Here is a 22,409-nt window from a genome sequence, read left to right on the forward strand (position 1 = left end):
CCAGGGTGGCAGCAGAAGGGCCTAATAGCAACTGGCACAGGGCATTATTAATCTGCAAATGTCACAGAGCTCTCAGCAGGACTGGGATAATGAGACCCTGGCAGAGCCCAGACAGTAAACAAACCAGCAATGGAGAGACAGTTGAGGCAAAGCCAGAAATCAGAGACCGTGTTGAAATAATGAGCAGATGGGACCCCACTGATAGATCCTCAGTGGCTGCCCTTTTCAAGGAGTGGGTGGATGGGACACCACTTGCTTTGGCTCCAGCTCTTGAGGGGTCTTCGCCTTTTCACACTGTCAGACTCTTTGGCTGTATGCAGTTCTTTTTTAATCCCATAAATGGCACCTGTTTGTCTTATTAGGTGGTGGCTTGTAACTTTCATGTCAGTTGGGTAACTAATCCATTTTGAGTATAGTGGAACTATGAAACTCATAGTTTCTTTAGAGTTTGAACTAGAAGCCATATAGGACCCATCTTCCCTTCATGGAGAGAGGATGGTCTAAAAATAAAGTGTTGTTGTTGTTGGATACATAATAAGATTAGTAAACAGCAAACAAGATCACTGTTCTGCCTTTTGTATTTGATCACATGTTGGACACTTCCAAAGTGTCTAGGACTGTGTGATGTATTGGTAAGTAATGTGTGCAGATCCAAGTAGGGTGGCTTTTGCAGCTGATAGATGACAATTTTGTCAGCGCTGATTGTTTTTAAGTTCAGGCGAAGGTCTTTAGTCACTGCACCCAGTGTGCCGATCACCACTGGGACCACCTTTACTGACTTGTGCCAGAGTCTTTCTTTAAATCCTCATATCCTGTAAGCTTTTCCATGATGATGATGATGATAATAATGATGATGATGATGATCATGATCATGATGATGATCCCCATTGGCAGAGAACTCTCATCAAGTGCCACTAGCCCAGTTAAGTCAGCCTGTTGGTCCAGCTAACCAAGTAGAATCAACTTTGGCAGTCAGCAGCCAATGTGGATGTCTTACATTGTGCAAGAAATTGTTCTAGATGGCCCCAAAGATTTCTTCAAACTCTAAATTTGAGAACATTTTTTGGAGGACAACTTCAAGAATCCCTTAGCTGGCATGGCCACTGGTTCTGTTGTTTCTAGAACAGTGTTTCCCAAACTCTACTCCTCCAGATGTTTTGGATTTCAGCTCCCACAATTCCTAACAAGTGATAAGCTGACTGGGATTTCTGGGAACAGAAGCCCAGAACACTTGGAGGAGCAGAGCTTGAGAAACATTGCTCTGAAGCATTGCTTCTTAAACTGTGGGTTGTGAAACAAAATAGGGTCCCCTTAGCAGCTTACCTAAATGTTGGGGTTGCAAAACTTGACAGCATTAAAAAGTTTCTGAACTCCACTAGTGGCTGTTTTAGAGATTTACATAAATGTGTTGTGCAGTGTTTACAGGGGACACTGCAGAAGAAGCTTCAGCTGTATATCATAAAAAGGAAAATCAGCCTGTTTAGCAAACCATGCAAATGCCAATTTGTTATCCACTAATATTTTATTTTTAGACCTTTTTTTATAAACCTATATAACAGGGTCACATAAAAATGTCATGGGCTGTAAAGGGTCATGAGTAGAAAAGTTTAAAAAGTCCTGGTCTAAAGTTTTTTAAACCATGGGTTGCAACCCCGTACAGCAATGGTTCTCAACCTGTGGGTCCCCAGGTATTTTGGCCTACAACTCCCAGAAATCCCAGCCAGTTTACCAGCTGTTGGGCTTTCTGGGAGTTGAAGGCTAAAACATCTGGAGACCCACAGGTTGAGAACCACTGCCATACGGGGTGACATAATAGAATGTGGGGGGGGGGGGTCATAAAAAAAATCCGCCACACTCCGAGGCAGAGAGTTCTACTGCTGAACAATTACAAATAGTGAACAATTAAATCCCTAAAACTAAATTTTCCAAATTCCAGGTTTAAAACCCTAAACACTGTGCTAACTTTTCTCTGTCTCTTTGTGCTCCTTTTTCTGAGCCTCTCTTCACTGTTTACTTGAGGAGCCCAAACACAGTTGCAGCAATTTATCCAGCAATTTGCCGTCAAGCTCCAACTCACTCCTTCAGCAATGACTGAGAAGCTGCGTTTTCTTCTTTCTTTCCTAGTTTGCTGTCCTTTTCCCTGCCTCTTTTTATTTGTGATCTTGTTGGGAATGGTTGGGGTGTGTGTGTGTACGGATGTGCATGTGTGTTTGTTTTCACTTTGGCTGTTTTCCCAGGGATCTGGGGTTTTTTTTAGCTCAAGAGTGTCAGATCCTATCAGACAGCTTCAAAAGCCAAGTGATTTTGCTGGCTGTCAGGGTGGTTTTGGTGGGCTTGTTCATAAGTGTCTGGAGGGAGAGGATGCGATTAGTGGTTTTGCTGTTCAGGGGAGAACCTTAAACTGGTTTCCTTATGCTTCTGGGTTATGATAGCAACATGGGAGTTTCAGGAAAGGAAGTACAATTGAACCAGGACCAAGTTTTCTCTACAGCCACCCAAGTTAAAGACTAACCCCAAATTCCCTGTTGTGAAAAGGGATATTCTACGCAAATCACTAGGAAAGGATGGGCAGTTGCACAGATCCTGCTCAGTCACCTTTCTGGATTTAAAGTCAACACTTTTCTGCTTATCTTCTACTCCATAAGCATTGAAAACTTTTGTTGCTGCTCACGATATTATAGAAACTATAGTTGCCAGGGTGATGGATTCTTACATTACGTTGGGTAAATCAGAAAAAAGCAATTGTGAATGGAGCACTGAAATGAATGAAAGTCACAATGAAAGCAGAACTATTGAATCAACAGGATTTCTATTAATGTTGACTCACCATATGGATAAATAATATAATATTTCACTGCTAAAATAATATTTTACTGCCTATGCCAATGTTGTATGTTTTCATTCATGAACCCATTTTATCCATTACTTTATTCATGCATGCCGTGTTAAACTCCATGTGAATGTAGTCATATGCACATACAAACATAGTTTTTGTATTTGGATGTTGGATAGGTGCCAAATGGGTGTCTCTATTCTTTTGTTTCTCAGAAGAATAGAGACACCCATTTGGCACCTATCCAACATGCCCTTAAGCCACTAAGTAAAAATCATATTATTCCCTAAAGCAGTAGTTCTCAACCATGAAAAATCTTGAAATATATTCTATCCAAAATAAGTATTTTGAGCTGCAATGTTTGCTGTGAAGGTGTGAAATCTGAATTTGGTTCAGCTGATTTATGTGGAAACTGAGACAGTAATATTGTCCCTGACCTTTTCCTAGGGGAACTTTTCCTTGGCTTCCAAGAAATACCAGTTTTCTGGAACACAATTAGAAGGCCATTGCCTGAAATAGTTAGAGTCATAGAAAAAGTGGCAACCTGGGCCCAGGATCGAGTATGTAAGGCCTGGGATGGACCTGAAAATGTTAATGTTTTGGACTATTAATTTCCTTATTCTCCTTAGGCAACATGCCTGGGGATTCTGGCAAGTGTAGTGAAAAACTGAGTACTTTCCTAAGATCCACCATGGGGCAAAAAAAAAAAAAAAAAAAGAAGCTAAAATGGACTGTTTATTGAACAGCATCTCATGGCAGGACAATGCAGCAATATATGATCTCATCACAAAGGCCAGGAGAAGCATCCCACTTTGCTGCTGGACAGAAGAGGCAGTGGGTAGAATCTCTCGCCCTGCATGCCTCTTCCTCATGGTGACATTTCTTCCATCAAACATGGGAAGTGTCGCCCTCCCAGTGAGGGCCATTAGAGTCAGCATAACACAGACAGGCTCCCATGTTGGGAGAGAAGTGTCCAAGGTCACTTCCACCCTAGTTAGGGGTGGGACCTCCCCCAGAAGTCACACAACTGTGTGATGGCCAGTGTGGGGCTTCATCCCCAAAACAGGAGGGAAGCATCTTAGGTCGCCAAAATTGCCCCATCTGATGAGGTCCTTTGACTCCTTAATTGGGGTCTATGTTGCTGTATTGTCCTACCATATAGCATATGACACCAGTTCTGGAGGACTTGAACTAGCTGTTCTTCTGGTTTTCATGCAATGTACTGGTGATAACAGCTTGGGATCCCAATACTTGAGGGAGCACCTCTATCTATCTGTAGCTGCCTGCCAGTTCTATTGAAGGTACCCTCCTCTGTAGGAGAATTACATTGTGGGAGGACTTGGGAAAAGCATTCTCTGGGATAGTACTTCAGATGTGGAGTTCTCTCTCTTTAGCGGTCCATTTGGTACCAACATTGAAATCATTTTGGCACCAAGTCACAACCTGGTTTTAATTGCTAAGGCATTTAATATGTATTTTAATCTTTTTAAAGGATTGTTATTATTTACTGTTTTGAATTAAATTAATTGGAAGCATTTATAATAAATATGGGATATAAATATTTTAAAATAACTTTCTTCAACAGCTGCCGTGAAGTTCTGTGTCTCCTTGCGGGTTCCCCAGACCATCCCCATGGACCTGAGGATTGGACAGCGCCTTGCCAAACCTGGCCCAGATACAGCTTTGCTGGCCCTGAAGCAGACACAGCTACAGCACCAGCTTTTTCTAGCGAGCTTGCACCAGCAGCAAGTGGAGCAGCTCACCCATCCACACTTGCGGGTTAGTCTCTTGTGTTTTCTTGGGGTTGGATGGAGGCAAATGGGTGCCATGGCCCTTCTAAAAAGCAGCCAGTCTTGGGTCAGTTTAGCTTCAGTTGTCTTCTGGACAGCAGAGAATTGACAGTCTCTGGGCAAGGAATTTGGTCTGAAGTGGCAAATTTTTGGTAGCACAATCTATATTTGTGAAACAATGGCCTCTGAACTAGGGCTGGGAAACATGTGACTACTCTCTACATGTTTGACTGCATTTACAATCCGCCCTAGTAAGTATAGTCAATGTCGAAGGGAGGTTTTGCTCAGCAAGATATGAATGGCCACAGTCTTGACTCTAAACTGGAGGTTGGAAAAGTAGATTTTTATATAGCAGAACAGTGACCTTTATTCATTTCAGATACTCAAGTTCATTTCTTCACTCAGAATCTTTTTCATTTTCAATATGTGTCTTTTGTTATGTGCTTCACTTGGGCGGGGGGAGGGGAGTTGGGGGGAGTGCTTTTTCAGACTGTTACTTCCAGTGTGTGAGTCAGGATGATTCTGTAATTTTATGATTCTGTAATTTTATGATTCTGAGAACCCACACCTATCCCCAAGCTCTCAAAAAGTAAGAATTTAAAAATACTCACCAAATAGCTCCTGCATGCGGATGTAACATTTCCTTCACTGTTGTAGAAATTATTGCCACATTTCTTAGGGTGTTCATTTAGTCATTTCTCTCTCTCTCTCTCTCTCTCTCTCTCTCTCTCTCTCTCTCTCCCCCATACTCAGGTGCCGATGGAGCCGCCATCTCAAGAACCTGTCCCTGGAAAGCAAGAGCAGGAATTGCGACTTCTCTTGAATAAAGACAAAAGCAAGCGCAGTAAGAACTATTCCTCTTTTCATCTCTGCCACCTTTCATATTAAGCTAAAATTTCTGCTTTGTGTCAAAAACTCTGATTTCCCCTTTGTTGCTTGGGTTCCAAAAAATGAACTTCTGCTGAAGGTTACCATACAGGTTTGTTGGAAGACCTAGAGACCTGTTGTAGTGGATCATACGTCAGACACTTTCCAAGTGTCTAGGACTGTGTGATGTATCAGCGAATAATACGTGCAGATCCCAGTAAGGTGGCCTTCTGCAGCTGGCAGATGGTAATCTTGTCAGCGCCGATTGTGTTTAAGTGCAGGCCAAGGTCTTTAGGCACTGCACCCAATGTGCCAATCACCACTGGGACCACCTTGACTGACTTGTACCAGAGTCTTTGAAGTTTGATCCTCATATCATGAAAGCTTTTCCAGTTTATCTTCAATCCTGCTGTTACCTGGGATTGCAACATCGACAATCCATACTTTGTTTTTCAACACGATTGTGAGGTCAGAGTATTATGCTCCAAAACTCTGTCTGAATCCGGAAGTCCCAGAGTGGCTTGACATGTTCATTCTCTGTAACTTTTTCCGTCTTGTGATCCCATCAGTTCTTTGTCGCAGGCAGATGGTATTTGTGGCACAGGTTCCAATTAATCATCTGAGCAATGGTGTTATTCCTCTGCTTGTAGTCTGTATGCGTGATCTTCTTGCAGCAGCTGAGTATGTGATCTATTCTTTCATCTGCTTCCTTGCAGAGTCTACACTTGGGATCTGTTGTTGACTTTTCGATTCTGGCTTTGATGGCCTTGGTTCTAATGGCTTGTTCTTGGGCTGCCAGAATCAGGCCCTCCGTCTCCTTTTTCAAAGTTCCATTTGTGTATATTATTATTATTATTATTATTATTATTATTATTATTATTGAAAGTAGCCACTTCCAAGTTTTGGACAAAAACCAAATGCACCCCTCCCACCCCATTTTCCCCTTTAGCTTCTAGCAGCCCTATCTTCTTTGGAACTATTCCCTTTTTCCTCCATCCAAACTAACCAGTGTTGTTGGAGGATAATCAAAAATGCTCTATCAATATTTAGGCATATCTTGTATGACAGCCTGATAAATTATGACTGATACAGACAGACATTGTCTTTTATTATTCCAGATAATGAGAGTTTCCTAGAGTATACAGTGACACAGATTATGGGACAGGGGATGAATTACCTTTGGAGGCCTTTTAAATATGTCTTTAGGGTGAGATGCCAGTCCACATGCAGTGAGGGGTTAACTAGTCAATGGGAGAAGATGGAATTGAGCCAAAGTCCCTCCTTTTCTTCCAGTGTTGTTTTTCTCAGGCCTTCCTATCACTAATTCCATCTCTTCCTGTCTGTCTGGCATGCAGGGATCACGATAAGGGTTGGCTGAACATTGTTCAAACGGTATGTGTGTGTGTGTCTGTGTATGTGCACACATACTCTCCTCCTCACCCCAAACTGATGAATGTCATCACATAGCCAAAAAAGAGGGGGGCACAAGCATAAAAAGAATTGTCAACATATGTGTCATATAATAATCATTGCCTGCAATGCTGATCTGAGATAGACGTGTTGCTCATCTATCACACTGCATCAGTAAAGAACCTAGAATGAGATATAGGTGTGTCCATACCATTCATATTGTACTTCCCTAATGGATGTTTTAAATTCATTTATTCCATCCATTTTTTTATAATACTGGGCCTCAAGCCTGCTCACAAGAATTAAACAAGTACAAAGTGACCTACATACCAGGACTTCTGTAAAAACAAATAACAGTTATTTTTAAAATACAGTATAAACCCTGTATTGCAGGGTACATGTTCTGAGACTTGCATGTATAATAATAAACCCTATTGAAATGACAGACTGCAATCCCAAGAATAGATGGATTCATGTTGGAGGACCTAGAAAATGCCTAGAGAAGAATATTTTGTTAGATGTGTATAAATGTAATCATAGATACCTGCCCTGTGGATCTGGGGGCTCATACTGTCATCCATAGAACTGAAATTATTTAAATCACATTGAAGGACAGAAGATAAAAACAATCACTCAAACACTATCAGAGTCAGTTCATTGGTCAGCAGAAGATGAGCAAGAAGGGAGTCATTCCAACCCCCCTAGTAAGGGAAGGACCAGTTGCTAAAAAGACACACTTTCCTGAGTTCCCACTAAACATGACTGGGAGGATGATGGGACTGTCAGACACCTCTCTAAAGACATTAGCACTTGAACAGGCTCATATTCAAGATAGCATCACCTCAAAACTCATCAAGAATATTTTTAAAACAACAAAACGTAACAGCTAAATCCTCAGCCTGTTTATAGTAGGGCTTCTTCTCAAACCAGAATGTCTAGGATCGTTTTCTGATATACATTAATGTACTGAACTGTTCACTGATTTGCAGAAAGGATGAAGTTTTATATGGCAAGAAAAGCTGAATGAGAATGAATGTATATTCCTTAGATGAGAGCTTCTCAACTTGGGGGTCAGGACTCCTGGGGGGGTTGCGAGGGGGTGTCAGAGGGATTGCCAAAAACCATCAAAAAACAGTATTTTCTTTTGGTCATGGGGGTTTTGTGTGGGAAGTTTGGCCCAATTCTATCGTCAGTGGGGTTCAGAATGCTCCGATTGTAGGTGGACTATAAATCCCAGCAACTATAACTCCCAAATGTCAAGGTCTATCTTCCCCAAACTCCATCAGTGTTCACATTTGGGCATATTGAGTATTCGTGCCAAGTTTGGTCCAGATCCATCATGGTTTCAGTCCACAGTGCTCTCTGGAGGTAGGTGAACTACAACTCCAAAACCCAAAGTCAGTGTTCACCAAATCCGCCCAGTATTTTCAGTTGGCCATGGGAGTTCTGTGTGGCAAGTTTGGTTCATTTCTATTGCCAGTGGAGTTCAGAATGCCCTTTGGTTGTAGGTGAACTATAATTCTCAGCAACTACAACTCCCAAATGACAAAATCTACCCCCCCCCCCCTCAATCTCACCAGTATTCCAATTTGGGTATATCGGATAATGGTGCTAAATTTGGTCCAGTGAATTAAAATACACCCAGAATATCAGATATTTATATTACAATTCATAATTGTAATGTAAATATCTGATATGCCGGATGTATTTTAATTCAGTAGCAAAATTACAGTTATGAAGTAGCAACAAAAATCATGTTACGGTTGGGGATCACCACAACATGAGAAACTGTATTAAGGGGTCACGGTATTAGGAAGGTTAAGAACCACTGCCTTAGGTAAATGCAGATTTGCATATAATTAGCATATTTTGTGGAATTATATTTCTCCTAGCTATAGAAAAATGCAAAACTTACATAAAGCTCATGAGCTCTGACTATAAAGATTTTGTTGCATCTAATAGCTTTTGATGGCATACATTTTCCTCAAGAGCCCAGCACTGAAGCCATAACCTAAGAGGTCTATCACATTCAGCAGCAAGGAGAAGAAATTGATGACCCATCTAGATTTTCTAGTTTTGCCAAACAGAACTAAAAGAACTAGATGTGTATTTGTTTCTACTCTTTGCACTTGGCAACATGGCATTCTGGATAATGTGAGCAAATATGTCACAAGCTTGGGAGACCAACCTTAGGTCAAGGAGTGCACTCTGGCCATGTTGCATCTCTCATTGAGTCATGGTAAGGGTGCAAAGGGATTCCGTGATCTATAGAGCTCACTTCACAGTCCTGTGACAGTATATCCTGTTCCTCAAACATTCCTGGAAGATGCCCTCCAAACCAGGCTTTCTGGCACTTCTGCATTTTATATTTTATTGAAGTTTCTGGACCTCAGGTGTTGTTCTACTACAACTTCTGGTAATATCAGAACCAGTGGTGACGGTTAGCAGGAGCTGTTCTGTAGAACTTTGAGCAACTTTGCTTTTTTGGATCCGTTGAAGAATTGAGGCATATGAAGCTTAAAAAAAACCAAAACCTTTCCAAGCACTTATTTATTTACAATATTTATATATTGCCTTTCTCACCACTGGGGGGACTCAAAACGGTTTACACATAAATAATGGCAAAATTCAATGCCTTACATTGGGCACTGATACGATGCCAATACAAACAATTACAATAGTAAAACCACAATTAAACATAAATCATAATTAAAACAATACATCAACAAGCATTAAAACAATAAAACAGTCTTGTCAGTCAAATCGCCATTCCAGTCAATGTCCCTCTAATGCTACATACATCTACTGTCCGAAGGCCTGGTCCCAGAACCATTTTTTTTTTCTAAAAGCCAGGAGGGAGGGAGCGGATCTTACCTCATTTGGGAGTGTGTTCCATAGGCGGGGGGCCACAGCCGAGAAGGCTCTGTCTCTCGTCCCTGCCAGATGTATTTGTGCTGTTGACGGGAGCGAGAGCAGGGCCTTCCTGGATGATCTTAGATTATGAGGTGGGAAGTAGGGTTATTGCAGGCTATAACATCTAGAGCACTGTAGGCCCACTGTAAAGAATTCTGGGAGTTGCCAGCCAGTGTCTGGAGAGCCCATCTCCCTTGCCGAGATAGACTGTTTTCTCCATTCCTGCATTTCAGAATACTGCAATTGCTGCTTGCCACCATTTTTACTCTATGCAGCTGAAGAATGAAGCCTGGAGTCATTGGATGGCAATTTTAGGTAATTAGAAAAGAGGTGCTACCTGGTGCTCCTAAGCCATCTTCAATGATTCCAGATTTTCCAAGAGGCACAGGATCAAGACCTAAGAATTAGCAAACATATTGGCTACAGTCACGCATAGGCCAAGTGAAAGATAATGTTAGAGAAAGCCACATTGATGGTTCTGGAGTCACATTGCCTGGAGACATTAAGTCACGTTTGAGAGCTGTAGAGATGCTTGAGACACAGAACATCTTGCCTCAGTTAAGTGGAATGAACTGCATAGCCCTTTGAGTTCTGTTGCATTTTTGTGACTCATCACTATGATGATATTGTCGGTAAAACAGGAAATGAGGATATAGCTAGTGATGTGGCATTTGACATGTAGCATCAGCTTTTATTCAGATTTTCACCAGAAAACCAGAGCACAGAGAACTAAGCCCCCATGTCTTAGTTCCTCTCTACTCTCCGGATCTCTTGTGAGTCTTTGCCTCTTGCTGGTTGGGTTGGAGAGCTTGTAGACTCCTTTTTTACAATAGGATCACCTCAAGAGGATTAGATCCATTTCCATGTAGGGCAGTGGTTCTCAACCTGTGCGTCCCCAGATGTTTTGGCCTTCAACTCCCAGAAAACGTAACAGCTGGTAAACTGGCAGGGATTTCTGGGAGTTGTAGGCCAAAACACCTGGAGCCCAACGGGTTGAGAATCACTGAGGTAGGGGATCCTTCTTTTTCCATTCCATTTTTTTATTGATACCCTGTCTTTTGCCAAAGCTGGGACTTTGAATGGCTTACAAAATAGGGAGAGTTACCAATAAAAACACCTAACCAATGAACAAACCTGATGGTCATGGTGGATGAACATTGTGCACTGAGGCTTGTAGGATTTCCTTAAAAAGCAGCCATGAGAAGAAACGTGGGAATGGGCTGTGAGTTAGCCAGTAGGAACCTGACAGATGCTCCTGCTTGTTGCAACCTGATTTAGGTGCCTTGCATTTTGCAGATTGTATAAAATTCATAGTTGCCACAAGCAATTGGCAACATGATGGCAGGCAGACAGGCAGGTGTACATACATGTACACACACACATACACACACAGTCCTTATTGGTAGCAACTAGTGGAACATCTAATTCTATATGATATTAGTGACATTGGGTCTCCATATGTTAACCCTTTCTGCCATCTAGTGTCAATCTTTGGAGCTGCACCCTGGCCTCCACAATATTATTTTCCCACTTCTTTAAGATAAACATTATTTGAAGCTTCTTCCTTAATCTCAACAGACTACATGATGCACCATTTTCCCCTCTAAAAAGTAGGGTAGTTGTTATACTACAGGTGACCCCATCCCTGTTGACTCAGAAAATGAGAGGTATCTGTTTCTCACAGCCTTTCCAATGATGAGACCAATAAGACAGCTAGAGTAATCCAGAGAGAAATCTTAAGGACACAGGTAACATATTTAGGGTCATAACTTCCTCTAGGTGTGTATGTGTATGGCACAGGAATGGACACATGTATACAATTATATGGAAATTATGCATTACTGTGCCCTTTTAGCATTCTCCTTCTCATCCTCCCCCACTTCTCCTGAAAAAGGAGCAATTTCCAACATTGCAATAATGTTGTTGTTGGTTTTAAATGTTGTAATACATAGCAGATATTGACTTCTGAGAACAGAGTCTTCTCTCCATTGTAACACACTGACAACATGGATTCCGATGAGTGGCCACCAGAAGTGGCAGTGCGTCATGGCATGACCATTTTACCAGCATGCAAAAATGGAGAAAAAACAGGGGGGGGGGGGTGTCCATGTGATGAAGTCCTGAATTCATGTAATGCAGATTTGACTATTAAATAACATACCACAAATAACATGAATAGTTTACCAACTGTTAGGATTTCTGGAAGTTGAAGGCCAAAACATCTGGGGACCCACAGGTTAAGAACCACTGGATAGCAAATCACAAGCTGAGCACAGACCAGCAAAGCAATGTGACTGTTAAACAAGATAATATAAACTTAGGTTGCATTGGGTCTTGATCAAGTCAAGGAGTTTGGGGTCTGTTGGTCAGACTATATATAAGAAGTCCTGTGCCCTTTCGGGGGTTCCACTTTTTTAAATTGATTATTACAGTGCACAGCGAAGGGGTCTGGAAATCAAGTCCCATGCAAAGCAATTGAAAGAGGTAACTTCAGCCAGAGGAAGAAAAGATTAAAGGGAGACATGAAATGCTTTTTAACTATTAGAAAGTGTGCCATGCAGAGATGCCCACAGTCATTCAGGGGCTAGACTGAAATTGATGGTTGTCCATTCTCAAGAAGTAGATATTGATTCTTCACTAGGCATCCTTTCACACGACACAACCACAGTGCTAGGATTTCATTTTTATTGTCATGACACTGTCATGTGGATTCTTGGTATTTGGCATTTATGTCTGGTTGAGAATTCTTCCTGCTCTCCCTGAACTCCCTGAATTCTAGGATTCCATAGGGTTGAGTCACAATGGTTGAAGGAGAATCATAATGCTATAGCATGCCCCCCCCCTCACCCATTCTGTGCTTTGGATACACAAAACCATGGATAATAGTGAAGCCTCTTAAATGAAGGATTTCTGGAGCATGAATAGCCAGAAGTTGTGGCTAGAAATTGCCTAGAGAGGACATTTTTGGGGGCACGAATAAACAAAATAACAGATATTTGGGGGAGGGGGGGGCTCATACTGTAATTGTGTAATGTAAAAGCACCCTAGAGGAAAAGTCTTTTTTTTTTTATAAATGATCTTTATTAGGTTTTAACAAATTTATAGACATATAGACATATAGATCTCCCGTATCGATAAGTATGTTATACCAAACGTTAGTATTTGATACCTCAACAGGGTAAGAAGGGGCTAGAGATCCCTTCCCCCCCCCCTTCCCCTCCACCACACATGTCTAATTCCCCCCCTCAACACACATATCCCCCCCCCCCCACACACACCTACCTCCATTCATACAAGACAAGTGTCAGACAAAACACAAAGTGTAGATACATACAAGTTAAAAAGACTTCCAATTTGTTTCCTGTCGGAATAGTTACATATAGTGTTGCCTGGCCTATTTTTCCTCGGTTTCGAGGTATAGATTCTTTGGCCTAATTATTTGTATACTAAATAATTTTTGGATCATTGTTTTCTTTCTGTTCCCTGAGCAGAGCTCCCTTCAGCTCTCATCTTTACATATTCGTCTACTTCTGACCAATCCGTTTGTTTCATTGGTTTACCAGAAATACATTTTAAGTAATAGGTTAATCTATCCATATCTCTAATGTCTATTAGTTTGTCAAGCCATTGTTCCACTGTTGGGATGTGTTCTTCTTTCCATTTTTTCGCGAAGACCATGCGCGCCGCTGTTGTTATATACGTAAAGATGATATCTTCATTGCTGTCCAACTTTAGGTTTTCGTCGATGAGTCCTAGTAGGAAGTGGTCGGGCTTGCACGGGATGTTCTTTTTTAGAATTTTCTGGGACTCTTCTTGTATGTTTTTCCAAAATTTCTGTGAGATAGAAGAAGAAAAGTCTTAAAAATAAGTATGTTCAGCCATTGAACAGATTGCTTCAGGAAGTGGTGGGTTTTCCTCCTCAGAAGATAATTTTAGTTAGATAGCCATCTGTCAGTCATGCTGTAGTGACAGTATTCCTGAATTAAGTGGATGGATATCCTGGATGATTTCAAAGTTGTTTGGCATTTTCTGCTATTATAGCACAAATAGAAACATGCAAATATAATTTTAACATACAGTATTTATAGCAATAAGAGTGATTATGCGTTGTCTAAGGCTTTCATGGCCGGAATCACTGGGTTGCTGTGAGTTTTCTGGGCTGTATGGCCATATTCCAGAGAAAATGCTTTTGGAACATGGCCATACAGCCTGGAAAACGCCACGGTAACACAATAAGAGTGTTTTTTTTTTCTGAACTGAAATAATATGTCAAAATTAGTATGCCACATGTTAGCTTAGCAATTGTTGTGCAAGATTTCAGAAAAATTGAAAGGAAGAGCTATGAAAGGGAAATATGAAGAGCCAGTAGGGATGAAAATGATATTCTGCACCCAACCCCACGGTACATAAACTTGGAAACCCTGATGGGAAGAATCCTGGAGTGTTGAGAACGTTTGCAATTTGAGACTTACGCTGCACAAACTTTCCGAATAGTTGTTTCCTGCACAGCAAATGCTGATTTTACACATACTCTCCACAAACAAACAAAAAACCCAACATGTGAATCCTTTACAGAATTAAGTCTCCAACTGTAAGATAGTTGGGGGCATCAAAAGCAATCCAGGTATGGTAACATCCCAAGGCCCATCCACACAACCATATAACACAGAATATCAAGGCAAAAATCCCACAAATCTCTGCTTTGAACTGGGTTATATGAGTCCTCGCTGCCAGTTCAAAGCAGAAAAGGTAGTATTTTATTCAGCTGTGTGGAAGGGCCTCCAAAAAGGTTAATAATATTTGTCCTCTTGCCTTCAACAGGTGCCGTTGCAAGTATGGTTGTGAAGCAGAAGCTGGCAGAGGTAATCCTGAAGAAACAACAGGCTGCTCTGGAGAGGACCAATGCCCCTGTCATGTCCTACAGGTGAGCTGTTTGTTAATGCATGTACTTGCATTAACAAAATCATGTTTGTTAATACGTGCACTCTGGCTCTATAATTCACCAGACCTTTATTTGTAAGCCAACCTTCCCTAGCCCAGCACTTTAAAGGTATAATGAAAGACACAACTCATTGCCCCCAACTAACATTACCAGTCAACAGAGCATCTGATTGTTTCTATGTCAGTGTGCACATTTGACAGTGGTGGAGGAGTGAATCTGTTGTTTGTTTGTTTGTTTGTTTGTTTTGGGGGGGGGGGGGTTGTCCAAACTTTTAAACATCTGTCCAGGGTTCTTGAATCTTATTTTCAGGATTCTTAATCTGGTTTCACCACTTTGGATTGCTCTTTTAACATGCAAGGGAAATCCTAGGGTGGATTCGCTACTCCATTGACATGGAACCATAAGCCATCACTACTAGATGGAACGTTTAGTTCCAACATATCTGGAATGAGACATATTCCACATGACTGTGGGGGAAAAGAACTTGACTTGTGGGTGTGAAGTCATTTTGGCTATTGATTTTCTAGCTGGTTGGGCTGGTTTTATATCCTGGACTGTACCCTGGCTTATCTGGATGCTGGTATTATTGGAAGCTGTGGTGGCACAGTGGGTTAAACTGCTAAGCTGTAGAACTTGCTGACTGGAAGGTCGGCAGTTCAAATCTGCAGATGGGGTGAGCTCTCTTTTGTGTGTATGTATCAGAAGTGACTTGAGAAACTGCAAGTCGCTTCTGGTGTGAGAGAAGGACATTGCCCACGGGAATGCCCGGATGTTTTGATGTTTTATCATCCTTGTGGGAGGCTTCTCTCACGTCCCCACATGGGGAGCTGGAGCTGACAGAGGGAGCTCATCCATGCTCTCCCCGGATTCGAACCTCCGACCTGTCGGTCTTCAGTCCTGCCACCACAAGGGTTTAACCCACTGTGCCACTGAAGGTTCCGTTGTTAGCCCCAGCTTCTGCCAACCTAGCAGTCTGAAAACATGGAAATGTGAGTAGATCAATAGGTGCCGCTTTGGTGGGAAGGTAATGGCACTCCATGCAGTCATGCTGGCCACATGACCTAGGAGATGTCTACAGACAATGCCGGCTCTTTGGCCCAGAGTTGGACTTGGCTAGACTTAATATCAAGGGGAAAACTTTACCTTTTAAAACAATATTGTTATCCATAATGCTTTAGTTGTCGTCTGCATTTCTGCCTCCTTATAATGACTGTAATGCCTTCTTTGGCTAGAAAGGACTTTCTGTATGAAGGCAGTTCTATACATATGTTTCCTTGAATAAGGAATAATTAGCATACTAAGGACAATTTCCAAGTAAACATCAGATTTTGCTTCATAGGGGGTTTTTTTAGGGGGGGGGGTAAGTTTTAAATGCATTTTCTTTTATATCTCTGTAATTCTTCCACTATATTTCCTGGGTGTGCTCCTGTTCTAGCAACATGAAGTAGTTAAAATACCTTAGGATCTTAATTTGCATGTCTAGCATTACACCTCCAGTACACACAGCTTGTTGCTTCCCACTCCATTCCCTTGGCAGTGTCATGCAAGTGAGCTTGGCACACCTTCAGTTACCCAGTTGTCACTTTTGTTGTGACACCCTTTGTTGGAGTAGTTGAGTTATTTGCATGCTCAGCATTCAGGGTTGGTCATCAAAGAGAAGCCGTCCATTTGCCTACAGACAGCTTGCAAAACATTTACATTACCTGTTGCCTTGATTCAGGTGGCTCTGCGCAAAATAAATACTCCTATTTGTTGATTATTTCCTGAAATCCGGAAGAAGGAAGGCTAGATTTCTGTCGGGGAATAGGAGAATGGTATTTCTTGGGATTTTGAACTGGGAAGAGGGTAAAGCTCACTTTGCAATTGAGTGATTTGCAGGCAAAACACTACCATTACAGTTATCACTGTCTAGGGCAAAAAGAGAAATAAATACCTTGATAAATAAATAGGAAAGATCACCACTGGGGCTACAAATACAAACATAATTGATAGTTGAGGAGAGTTTTGAGCAAGAAACTGCCTGGTGTGCAACTCATTTGCACGCCCACTATGTCATGATGCTGAATGAGTGTGAACAGCCAATCTCTTTCTCCCCTTCCATACAGGTCCTTGGAGCCAATGGAACATGAAACCCCAGTCAATCCTGTGCTTTCCAGTTTCTTCCCTCCCGTCTCAAACAGTTCCGGGGACTCTCCAGAACATTTCCCATTAAGGAAAACAGGTGAGTGGGTGGAACTGAGAGAGTTTTCTTTGGCAACTAGGATTGCCAAATGGCAAATGGAGGAAACAGCCTTACTGCTTCTGTGTCATTAACAGCTACTTGCTCTGACCTGCAGAAGACCGCTGATGAAACCTTTATTAAGATAGTGATAAAGATGATCAACACTTTCTGCCTGTGTGCTCATGAAGACAGCTTCGATGGGTAGAGCAGACAATTAAAAAGAAACAGGCAAGAATCAATTGATAGATTTAATCACACATGAAACTATAATCCAGAATGAAATACTGGAATCTCTTTGAAGGTGGTTGCCACAACAGCTTTTTGTTATAATTTGCTTGTAAACAGCCAGGTTGTAGCAGAAGATGAGAAGAAGAGCCAACTCTAAGGACTGTGCTGAGACCATCTCCATTAGGTTCCTTCTATCTCTCAGTTGTCTGTCCTCAAAATCAGACCTGAAGAACCTGCAGCCCTCCAGCTGTTCTGGCCTCCAATTCCCAGAATGCTTGGCCATTGAACAAGCTGGCTAGGGCTTCTGGGAGTTGGGAGCCAAAATAGTTGGACGGCCACAGATAGTGCAGTCCTCTTCCAGAGAGTCATCATGGGAACCATTAGACTTTGCCTTGTTTCCGCTTCCTTCCTTGTCATTTTTTCCCCTTTTGTATCAGAGTTGTATATACAATTTTCATTTGAGAGGATGAAGACAGAAAGGAAAATTTGGGGGGGGGGGGGGTGAAAGGAAAAATATATAAAATAAGCTAAGGAAGTAGAAATAATGCCTCTGTTCAGCTGTTATTCATTTTTTTTGTTATTAATACATTCTCATTCGTAATCACCCAAGGATCAGGGCTGTAGATAGGAGTGGGACATTGGCAATGAGGACATTGTCCCCAATATGAATCCCTTCTCAGTGAAATTTTCCTTCACTGTCCAAATTTAAACTTCAAAGTAGAATTTTTTTTATCATGTCAGAAGTGACTTGAGAAACTACAAGTCTCTTCTGGTGTGAAGTGCATGATGAGAACATTGAAATAGTTCAATATTTTCCATACTCAGTCATTTATCAGAATGGAGACCACAGTAAAAAAAAATCAGAAGATTGGAATTTGAAGGGGCCATGAACAAACTAGGCAAGCTCTTGAAATGCAAAAAATTACAATTGAATATTAAAGTTAGGTTGGTCCTTGCCATTGTATTCATTTCCATGTATGGCTGTGAAAGCTAGACAGTGAAGAAAACTGATAGAAAGACAATCAGTTCATTTGGAGGAGAATTCTGTCAATGCTGTGAATTTCTAACAATACAAATAAATGAGTCCTAGAGTAACTCCAGCTTGAACTCTCCCTGAAAGCCAAGATGACTGCATTCAGACTAAATTGAGATGTTGTGCTTGGGTCAAATCATGAGAAGATATAAATCATGGGGGGAAAAGTCATTCTTGGAAAGATAGAAGGTAGTGCAAAAAGAGGAAGACCACATTTCAGATTGATATACTCACTCAAGGAAGCCACAGTCCTGAGTCTGCAAGACCTGAGAAGAGTGCCATGGAGGTTTCTTTTCAAAGGGTTGCCATAAGTTAAAGTCAACTTGAAGGCAGTTAGCAACAATAAACAAAACCCAAGATTTCTAGCATTGCAATGACTTAAAACATCATTTAAGCATTTAAAAATGCACTTTTAGGCATCCAAATATTGGAAAATTAAAGGGAACAAAGTAAGGCAAACACACACAAAAAAGAGAGTTCTAAGTGTGGACAATTTACAATGTCTCATCCTCTGCAATGCTAGAAATTTGACAACCGAAGGAAAATATCATGGATGTAAAATGCATTATTTGAGGGGTCAGTGTCCTTAGTCTTCCCTCTCCCCCAGGTATTCTTGTGGAATCAACATTGATGAACTTGCTAGACTTCTTATCTGTCCTACAACATGATTTCTTATGTTCTTGTCTGAATTTGCTTCAGCATCGGAGCCCAACCTGAAACTGCGCTATAAGGCTAAAAAGGCTGGCGAGCGGCGCAAAAACCCACTGACCCGCAAGGAAAGTGCACCCCCTTCCTTGAGGAGGCGTCCTCCAGAAGCCATTGGTAAGAAAAAGACACTGGAAGAGTTTACTCAAGGAGTGCTTGCTCTGGAAGACCCACAATCTCCAGAGGTGTTGGGAGACAGCTTCCATCACATCCAGACAGCATCGGGGGATTCTGAAAAGTGTTGGCAAGAGGCTGTTCTGGAGCATCCATTGCTACTTAAGATGGTTTGGACATGGAATTCCAAGTGTTTTATAGTTTCATCATTAGTCTTCATTGAGATAGACTTTTAGCCCACATGGGGCTCCATTTATCTGAAATCAAGTCTGAAATAGCTGGATGGAATCGAGAACAAGGAAAACGTGGTGCTTCCCATGCCAATGCCATATCTGAGACTGGGGTGGATGACTTCAAGACCTGAGGTCAAATCCAGCTCTATGGGGTTTCTCTCATAGTAGTGGCTCCTTCCACATGACATTTCTTCCTTTTGTACAATGTCTCTTGAAAGAATTGGTATTTTTGGCCTCAGTTTTTTGGCTACCACTAGAATGCCTCTCTCTTTTTTTAAAAAAAATCTAAAATTGAATTCTGTCTTGAGATTGGACAACATTCCCTTTTCTTGATCCAAGCCATAGAGTGCTCCTCTGTCAATCTACCTTTCCAGCATAAATGACCTTCTGTTTTCCCTTTGTTTTACTTTCCTTGTTAATCCAGGACTTGCATTTGTTCTTTGTCACCAACAGATTCATCTCCCAGCAGCAGCAGCACCCCAGTCTCTGGCTGCAGTTCCCCCAATGACAGTCTTGTGCCTGAACATGGGGCCCTTCCACCAGCACCAGGACTTATGCAAGAGGTATGGACCTACGTTTTGTGATCTAGACAGGATGAGAACCTCATAGCATCTGTGGGTGGACTGGGAAACATCAGTCCCTTCAGATATTTTGTGTTCTTACGCACCTTGATTTTGACTCTCATTTTTATGGTTTTCTTGGTAAGATGTGTTCAGAGTTTCCTTCCTCTGAGACTGAGTGTGATTGCCTGAGGTCACCCAGTGTGGATCAATGGCTGAACGGGGAATTCAAATCGTGGTCTCCCAGAGTTTTCATCCAGCACTCAAACAACTACGCCACACTGTCTCATCTTTCATTAAAACTTCAGTTCACATAAACTCTTGTAATGGGCTCTTATCTCAAGGACTGATGGGACTTGAACTCCAGCAATACCCAGAGGGCCATGTTTCAACTCTGTTTCATTGAGCCAAAATCATGTTTTAGAGTGCTGATGGTTTGGCCTTGTTTATCTTTTCCGGAAGCCTGTATTTATATTTTGTTGTACATGAACCCTTCTTGTTTGCTTATATGGTACATTTTGTTGACAAGGGAGTGAATATAGTTAAAGAAATAAACATAACAGCTTTCTTTGCTTTGGGTGGAAACTTTGGTATGGAAAAAATGAGAATATGTACTTCTTTGCAGTTCAAAGATAATTCACAAACAAATATGTGTGCGGTTTCAGAGGTAGGCAAATTGTTTTTTTGGGGGGGGACGGGACTTGTCCAGCCCCTTTTGTTTCATTAAACATTTTTTATAACCAAGGCTAGGGGAAAACACATTTAAGGGGCAAATTGTGTCCAAACAGGGCAAATCCTGGTAGCTCAATTGTGAGGACTAATGTTATTTATGTATCTATTTGACTAGAGCAGTGGTTCTCAACTTGTGGGTCCCCAGATGTTTTGGCCTTCAACTCCCAGAAATCATAACAACTGGTAAACTGGCTGGGATTTCTGGGAGTTGTAGGCCAAAACACCTGGGGACCCACAAGTTGAGAACAACTGGACTAGAGGTTTGGAGTAGTGCATGGCACATAAAGATCCAGGGAAATAGGTATTGGGGAGGGGGGAAGCATTGCTACTCTGAGATATTTCTCACTATTGCATTTTGCCATTTTGTGTCTATGAATTTCCCTCTTGTAGTATTTTTATAGTTTCAAAGAACTGTTTTTGACATTTCCTATGCCAAAAAAGTCCTGCACAAAAATCAGTCTGGGAAGTTTGTTCCTAAGCATCCATGCCACATGGACTGTGCTTCTGGCAAGCCCTCGTCTATGTTCCATATATAAAAAATCACTTCATTTTTGCCTTGGTGAGATTAAGAGCTTTTGCACATTTTAAAATATTTTTCTATGTTGGGGAAAAGCATTTGCCCAAATAATCTTCTTTTTTATGCAAAAAGACAAAACTTAAGGGTGCATCTACCCTATACAATTAACAGTTTGACACCACTTTAACTTCCATGGGTCAATTCTAAGGAATAATGGAAGTTGTAGTTTTATAATGCCTTTAGCTTTTTCTGCCAAATATTACAGGTGCCTCTCCAAAGTACAACTCCCATGATTCCTTAGCACTGAGCCATAGCAATTGAAGTGCTGTCATATTCTATTCATCCTGTAGATGCACCCTCAGCTTTTGTCTTTCTTTCTTCTTGCAAAAACATTTCAATATGCCACCCCCCCCCCACCCCACCCCACAGTTGTTGTCAGTGGGTTGTCTCCATAGGTTGAAGTGCTTTTCTCACTGGAAAAAAAAATTGGGAAAATTATTTCATTCCTGTGTTTGAATACCTTTGAGAAATAGTGATTCTTAAAATGGTGTAATTATTTTGCCATTGGCAATTCCAAGAAAGAAAGAAACAGTTGTACCCAATGGATAACAATTATATTGCTGTTTCTGGTAACCTGGGGAAAAATTATCATTGCCAGTCACTACATTGCATAGCCTAAGAAGCTTTGTTCTAGTCCTCTGCATTTTGACAGTGATTTGATGGAAGATGGGTACTGTGTTCATTCAGAAGCTTGTCTGTGTGTAATGCCAAAGTTGTACAATTTGTGTGGACGTTTTCCCCTCCCTCTTTTGCTGCAGACACCACTAGCCCAGCGCCTGAGAATGCAAGAAAGCTCATTGGCCCAGTTTGCTCTTCAGACCAGTGGCTCCCTCCCAGCGCTTACCCTTGGGCTGCCAGCAACTTCAGCGTCACCTGTCCGGGTGAGATATAAAACCCTTAATGCTGAATAACTTATTTTTCTCTTAGAATAACTGATTACTTTCAGTGGAATCTCAGAAGAGCATCTGCATAGCAGACCAGGAATGAGAAACCTAGGAAACCATGAAACCCCAAATTATGAAAATAAAATATTTTTGAAGCAAGTAGAAAGTGGAGAGAAGGAGAAATGCTCCAGGACCCATATTAAAGAAGTTATTTTGGGTTTGCATTCCCCTGATGGCAAGAGTCAGAGGCAGCAGCAATGTGGGGCAAAGAGTACCAACACCATCTAGCTTAAAACTCTCATTGGTAGCTCTCTTCTAGTAAAAAACAAAAACAAAAAACAGTGATGGAGGTGTCGGTCTGTATTCT

General features: G+C 41.5%; 1 protein-coding gene across 1 annotated transcript in view; it reads left to right on the top strand.

Moving 5' to 3' along the window:
• HDAC7 (histone deacetylase 7) overlaps window positions 1–22,409 on the top strand; it is a 153,752-nt gene that overhangs the window by 86,601 nt on the left and 44,742 nt on the right. Inside the window, exons 2-8 of the mRNA XM_060763820.2 lie at window positions 4,419–4,612; window positions 5,377–5,467; window positions 14,635–14,737; window positions 16,861–16,976; window positions 18,937–19,059; window positions 19,743–19,852; window positions 21,917–22,039. Coding sequence (XP_060619803.2) covers window positions 4,419–4,612; window positions 5,377–5,467; window positions 14,635–14,737; window positions 16,861–16,976; window positions 18,937–19,059; window positions 19,743–19,852; window positions 21,917–22,039 — 860 coding nt within the window. The remainder of the gene's footprint in view (window positions 1–4,418; window positions 4,613–5,376; window positions 5,468–14,634; window positions 14,738–16,860; window positions 16,977–18,936; window positions 19,060–19,742; window positions 19,853–21,916; window positions 22,040–22,409) is intronic.

Source organism: Anolis sagrei, chromosome 2 (assembly GCF_037176765.1).
Source record: "Anolis sagrei isolate rAnoSag1 chromosome 2, rAnoSag1.mat, whole genome shotgun sequence".
Lineage (NCBI taxonomy): Eukaryota > Metazoa > Chordata > Lepidosauria > Squamata > Dactyloidae > Anolis > Anolis sagrei.